The sequence below is a fragment of the Colobus angolensis genome, unplaced genomic scaffold (genome assembly GCF_000951035.1).
Source record: "Colobus angolensis palliatus isolate OR3802 unplaced genomic scaffold, Cang.pa_1.0 Scaffold93, whole genome shotgun sequence".
Classification (NCBI taxonomy): domain Eukaryota; kingdom Metazoa; phylum Chordata; class Mammalia; order Primates; family Cercopithecidae; genus Colobus; species Colobus angolensis.
Window position 1 is genome coordinate 435,060 of NW_012123265.1, and position 7,454 is coordinate 442,513.

Sequence of the window (7,454 nt, forward strand, 5' to 3'; positions counted from 1 at the left end):
AAAAAATAAATAAATAAAAACAATATATTAAAAAAATCAGAAAGACCAACTTGGGCTAGTTACTGAACCTGAGAAAAAATTAAAGAAACACCAACTGCTGGATCTGTCATTTCAGTGTTAAAGTAATAAGCTGAGGGAACTTACTGTAGTCTACAGTAGATCACTTTGCCTTAATTTCTATGTCTAAGAAATGAAAAGCATGCTTGCTGAACCACATAGGCACACTGCAAAGAAGGAACTCTTAAACATTTAGGAAATTCTGGTATAAAGTAGTGCCAGCTTAAAAATGTCTACTGCCAAATAATGAACTGAAATTTACATTATGTGAAATAAATAGAAAATTAGCAGCCGGGCATGGTGGCTCACGCCTGTAATCCCAGCACTTTGGGAGGCTGAGATGGGCAGATTACCTGAGGTCAGGAGTTTGAGACCAGCCTGGCCAACATGGTGAAACCCCATCTCTACTAAAATATACAAAAATTAGCCATGCCTGTAATCCCAGTTACTCAGGAGGCTGACGCAGGAGAATCACTTGAACTCGGGAGGCAGAGGTTGCAGTGAACCAAGATCACACCACTGCACTCCAGCCTAGGCGACAGAGACCTCATTTCAAAAAAATAAATTGCATTTCAAAATACGTTAAAAGAAAAAATTTTAAATGTTTTTACCACAAAGAAATTATAAATATTTGAGGTGATGGATATGTTGATTAGCCTGATTTGAGCATTCCACAATGTATACATGTATCAAAACATTATATTGTATCCCATAAATATACATAATTATTTGCCAATTTAAAAAAACCACTGTGAATATGGAAATTAAACAAAACAAACAAAAAACCAATATAACCAGTTAAAGGGTAAAATCAGTCATATAAAAATTAGTATCAATAACCTAGGAGGCGGAGCTTGCAGTGAGCCGAGATGGCACCACCGCACTTCAGCCTGGGCGACAGAGCGAGACTCCATCTCCCAAAAAAAAAAAAAGGGAAATATCCCCTACCCTCTGAACTCTCACTATCCAAACTTAGGAACTGATGTGAACCTTTGGATAAATCCCTTACTAACCAAAGTTTTACTATTTACTGTCAGGAACTTAAGAACTGAATATATGCAGATAATGTTGATATCCTTATCTGATCTACGTCCATAGGAGCCAAAGGATCTGGACAGTGCATGTGTGAAAGGACCCAGCTAATTTTTTTTTAGTTGTTAATTTTTTGCAGAGATGGGGTTTTGCCACATTGCCCTGGTTGGTCTCAAACTCCTGGTCTTAAGCGATCCTCCCACCTCAGCCTCCCAAAGTGCTGGTTTTACAGGTATGAGCTACCACATCCTGCTTCACATTTTCTTTTTATTTGCATAAAGAAACTCTCAAAAGATTCAATAGAAAGGAATAAGAGTTGTTACATTTCCAGGGCAAAGGGCATGACAGGTGGATGGGTAATAGGAATGAGGGCAAGACTTTTGACCCATTAATTTTTTGTTTGATTTTTCAACCATGTGAATGTGTTACCTTTTTGAAATCATGAGGATTTTGAACAATGCCAGAAGCACAAAACAATTACCATTCAATTCAGGTTTTCAACTAGCATATAAAATATAGAAACAATGATAAACACAACTAAAATGTTAAAATTTTCAAAGTCATAAGTACTTATACCATGACTTTCACTCATTTATTAGTTATTCTAATTATGCTTTATAGAAATGATCACTGTACTAATATTACATTCTCATTTATTATCATTTTATTTGAAATGTTCATAAAAAGTTGAGAAGTGGCAAAAAATAAAATAAAAAAATTACTCTTGCTGGTGACCAAAACTGGCCCCTCAATTACCACAATTACTTGGTACCGCCAAGATCACCAGGCACCACCACAGATCTACCACATCAGAACTGCTTTGAGGACAATATCCTCCTCAAATAAATAAAATCAACCTCGACTTAAAAAAAAAAGTTAGAACTATGTTGGGTTGGAAGGTGGGAACCAGTGGGAAACTGTACTTTAAAAAAAAAAAAATCAAAACTGAAAGAACAAAATCCTTCCTGTGCTGATTCTGCTGTATTTGGGAACCAGTTATTTAGTCCACTCCCTGGCCCTTTGCACACACAACTAGGATTCAAAACGTAAGTTTCAAAAAGACTCAAAAGCAGTGAAAAACAGAGCTAGCACTTAAACACTCATCTCTGTTTTTTTTTTTTTTTTTTTTGAGACGGAGTCTCGCTCTGTTGCCCAGGCTGGAGTGCAGTGGCCGGATCTCAGCTCACTGCAAGCTCCGCCTCCCGGATTCACGCCATTCTCCTGCCTCAGCCTCCCGAGTAGCTGAGACTACAGGCGCCCGCCACCACGCCCGGCTAGTTTTTTGTATTTTTCAGTAGAGACAGGGTTTCACGGTGTTAGCCAGGATGGTCTTGATCTCCTGACCTCGTGATCCGCCCGTCTCGGCCTCCCAAAGTGCTGGGATTACACGCTTGAGCCACCGCGCCCGGCCAAACACTCATCTCTGAACCCCCTAGTCCGGTCCTTTTTTTCAAGCCCCTCTAGCCTAGCTGTTCGTGAAGAAAAAAGATGTAACATAATGTCACATAGAACTTTTACTCTCCTTTTGTCAAACCTGGGATCTGAAATAACTTGGGCTTTCATGTTCTTCTTTTCCTTTCACTCAACATCTACTCACGCTTTCTTGTTTCTTTTTTTTTCACTTTTCAGTTATGGAAGACAATTGTACCTCTGTCTAATTATAAAATCGTTTGTATATTTTATACTTTCCCCAGACCAGGGGAATCAACTACAGCCTGCTGCCCCTAGAAGCTCTTCCAGTCGGGAACAAGGATTGGGAAACTATGACCCCTGGGCCAGATCCAGCCAACCACCAGTTTACTTGTTTTTGTAAATAAAGTTTTACTGAAACGCAGTCACACCCATTCATTTTCCTATTGCCTATTACAGTTGTCTTGCTACAACAGAAGAATCAAGTAGTTGTGATGCTATCTTGCCCTTTACAGAAAAAGTTAGCTGACCCTGATCTAAAATCATGAAAATTATCCTCTGTCATTAAGGATAGAGATGGTAATAAGAACTTCTTTTTAGTAATAGTATGTTAGTGATTACTATGTCAGTTACTTCTGGTTGAGTGGATAATTAGCAACAAATAGCCAAAGGTAGAAGAAGAAAAAGGGAGGTGAAACAAAAGACCGAAAAACAAAAGATCTGCAAGCTAGATATCCAGGACGTAACTGCATGTTAAGTATTACAGATATGTAAAATGAGGAACCATCCTGGCTCTGAATGGGAACCAGGTGATATCTGCCTCCCAGCCTACCTGTTCTGCCAGCCAGGCAATATGCTTGACCTCTTTACTGCCTCCTGCTGTACTGGTTGCCCCAAGCATGGCGTTGAGTTCAGCCAACACCTGTGGGAGGAGAGCCATTATGTTGGTGTGGATAGCTACGAACCAGGAGTGTGCTGTGGCTGTATCTTTGCAGCGTAGGATTAACGTATTCCTGCTATCAGGAGAATGTAGCTCTATCAATCTGTGTGGAAAAAGAAAAAAAAAAAAGTGAGCTAGGACAGAAGTCACCAAACCTGCCAGGTTTAAAATACATAACTGCAAATCTATTTTAACTTAGCATTTTCAAATACATCTGTATACTCAAATAAAGATACTTTCTCAGCCAGGCACAGTGGCTCACGACTGTAATACCAGCACTTTGGGAGGCCAAGGCAGGCGATTTGCCTGAGCTCAGGAGTTCGAGATCAGCCTGGGCAACACGGTGAAACCCCATCTCTGCTAAAATACAAAAAATTAGCCGGGCATGGTAGTGGGTGCCTGTAATCCCAGCTACTCAGGAGGCTGAGGCAGAACAGTTTGAACCTGGGAGGTGGAGGTTGCAATGAGCCAAGATCACACCACTGCACTCCAGCCTGGGTGACAGAGCGAGACTCCATCTAAAAAGATACTTTCTCTTAATTCCCTAAAGCTCAATTCCAAAGAAAACAACATATGGAAAGATAAAAATCAGCGGTCGGGCGTGGTGGCTCACTCCTGTAATCCCAGCACTTTGGAAGGCCAAGGCAGGTGGACTGTCTGAGATCAGGAGTTTGAGGCCAGCCTGGCCAACATAGTGAAATCCCAACTCTACCAAAAATACAAAAAATTTAGCCAGGCGTGGGGGCAGGCGCCTGTAATCCCAGCTACTTGGGAGGTTGAGGCAGAGGAACTGCTTGAACCAGGGAGGTGGAGGTTGCAGTGAGCCAAGATCCAGCCTGGGTGACAGAGCAAGACTCTGTCTCAAATAAAAAAATAAAAAAATAAAAAAAAAATAAATAAAAAATAAATAAATAAAAACAATATATTAAAAAAATCAGAAAGACCAACTTGGGCTAGTTACTGAACCTGAGAAAAAATTAAAGAAACACCAACTGCTGGATCTGTCATTTCAGTGTTAAAGTAATAAGCTGAGGGAACTTACTGTAGTCTACAGTAGATCACTTTGCCTTAATTTCTATGTCTAAGAAATGAAAAGCATGCTTGCTGAACCACATAGGCACACTGCAAAGAAGGAACTCTTAAACATTTAGGAAATTCTGGTATAAAGTAGTGCCAGCTTAAAAATGTCTACTGCCAAATAATGAACTGAAATTTACATTATGTGAAATAAATAGAAAATTAGCAGCCGGGCATGGTGGCTCACGCCTGTAATACCAGCACTTTGGGAGGCCAAGGCAGGCGATTTGCCTGAGCTCAGGAGTTCGAGATCAGCCTGGGCAACACGGTGAAACCCCATCTCTGCTAAAATACAAAAAATTAGCCGGGCATGGTAGTGGGTGCCTGTAATCCCAGCTACTCAGGAGGCTGAGGCAGGAGAATAGCTTGAACCTGGGAGGCGGAGGTTGCAATGAGCCAAGATCACACCACTGCACTCCAGCCTGGGTGACAGAGCGAGACTCCATCTAAAAAGATACTTTCTCTTAATTCCCTAAAGCTCAATTCCAAAGAAAACAACATATGGAAAGATAAAAATCAGCGGTCGGGCGTGGTGGCTCACTCCTGTAATCCCAGCACTTTGGAAGGCCAAGGCAGGTGGACTGTCTGAGATCAGGAGTTTGAGACCAGCCTGGCCAACATGGTGAAACCCCATCTCTACTAAAATATACAAAAATTAGCCATGCGTGGTGGCACATACCTGTAATCTCAGCTACTCAGGAGGCTGAGGCAGGAGAATCGCTTGAACCCAGGAGTCGGAGGTTGCAGTGAGCCAAGATCGCGCTACTGCACTCCAGCCTGGGTGACAAAGCAAGACTTCCTCTCAAAAAAAAAAAAGAAGGCCGGGTGCGGTGGCTCAAGCCTGTAATCCCAGCACTTTGGGAGGCCGAGACGGGCGGATCACGAGGTCAGGAGATCGAGACCATCCTGGCTAACACAGTGAAACCCCGTCTCTACTAAAAAAATACAAAAAACTAGCCGGGCGAGGTGGCGGGCGCCTGTAGTCTCAGCTACTCGGGAGGCTGAGGCAGGAAAATGGCATAAACCTGAGAGGCAGAGCTTGCAGTGAGCTGAGATCAGGCCACTGCACTCCAGCCTGGGCGACAGAGCGAGACTCCGTCTCAAAAAAAAAAAAAGAAAACAGTTAAAATATTTTAAATATACATTGAACAAATTCTTTATAAAGCAATCTATTGAATATTGTTTTGTGTTTTAATCAAAGTTCTTGCAAAGATGAATTTTAAAAGTCAAATAAATAAATAAATAATATATATACTCTGCTGTGAACACATATCTTTTAAAATGGAAAAAAAAAAAGCAATTAGGAGTGTTTTTCACGGTCGGCTACAAATTGACAAACCGCCAATGACCAGGGAGAGAGTTTTCTTTACATTATTTTCTGAAGACAGTTTTTGTTGCCTAAAGGCACTATCATCAGATTCTATGCCACTTGTCAAAAAGATAAGCAATTTAGAAGTACACTAGCATTTCTGCTTTGAAGCTATTTTGCCACAGTTTCTAAACCCTTCATAATTCCAAATACTTTAAGTTGTCATATTTTGTATTGTAAATATTCATTTTCATTTGAATTCTGGTTGGTCTATACTTTCTTAAATAAACATTTATTGAGCACCTACTATATGCCAAATATTGTGCTAGGCACTGGTATTGGAGATACAGTGATGAAAAAAGTAGATCATCTAGCTACTTCCAGGCCTACCTGCCAGTCTATCCATCTTTTATATGCTGTCAAAGTTCTATGGTAACAGCAAAATAGGACAAAATTCTAGAAAATAGAAGACATAAAATAAGAGTTGTGAACAGCCAAAAGGCTTTAGAAAAGTCTATTTGAAAGTTCATATTACCCAGAGGAAAACCTTTAGATACCAAGTTTTAAGCTATTTGCTTTTTATTTAGACATAGTTCTGATGAGCTCTTTATTTGATTTCCCCTAAGTAGATTAAGAGGTAGCTTGGTTCCAGAATTTACAGGGTCTTGCACAGCAGGTTAAGTCTGAATATTAATTGGTAACTTTTTTTTTTTTTTTTTGAGATGGAGTCTTGCTCTTCGCCCAGGCTGAAGTGCAGTGGCACAATCTCAGCTCACTGAAACCTCTGCTTCCCGGGTTCAAGCGATTCTCCTGCCTCAGCCTCCCAAGTAGCTGGGATTACAGGCACAGACCACCAAGCCTGGCTAATTTTTGTATTTTTAGTAGAGACAGGGTTTCACCATGTTGGCCAGGCTGGTCTCGAACTCCTGACCTCAAGTGATCCGCCTGCCTCGGTCTCCCAAAGTGGTGGGATTACAGGGGTGAGCCACTGCACCTGGCCTTAACTGGTAACATAGAATTATTAATAACATAGAATCACTTAGGATTCTCAATAGGAGGGCAACATGATCAAAACAATCAACTTAAAAAATAATTTTATGAGACATTTGTACACCCATGTTTATAGCAGCATCATTCATAAGAGCCAAAAGGTGGAAGCAACCCAAACGTCCATCAATGGATGAATGGATAAACAAAATGTAGTATATACATATAATGGCATTATTCACCCTTAATAAGGAAAAAATCCTAACACATGTTACAACACACATCATTAAGGATATTATACTAAGTAAAATAAGCCAGTCACGAAAGAAGAAATAACGTATGAACCCACTTTTATGAAGTATCTAGAGCAGTCAGACTCACAGAAAGTGGAATGGTAGGTGCCAGGAGTTAAAGGAAGGGTGAAATAGGGAGGTTTTTAATGAGTAGAGAATTTTAGTTTTGCAAGAAGAAAAATTTCTGGACATTGGTTGTACAAAAATATGAATATACTTAACACTTCTGACCTGTACACTTAAAAATGATTAAGAAATGTTATGTTATGTGTATTTTACCACAATTCAAAAAAATTAGGTCAAGTACAGTGACTCACGCTTGTAATCCCAACGCTTTGGGAGGCTGAGG

General features: G+C 40.4%; 1 protein-coding gene across 1 annotated transcript in view; it reads right to left on the minus strand.

The window, feature by feature from the left end:
- VPS4A (vacuolar protein sorting 4 homolog A (S. cerevisiae)) overlaps positions 1-7,454 on the minus strand; it is a 95,794-nt gene that overhangs the window by 69,137 nt on the left and 19,203 nt on the right. The window contains exon 3 of the mRNA XM_011931983.1: positions 3,332-3,542. Coding sequence (XP_011787373.1) covers positions 3,332-3,542 — 211 coding nt within the window. The remainder of the gene's footprint in view (positions 1-3,331; positions 3,543-7,454) is intronic.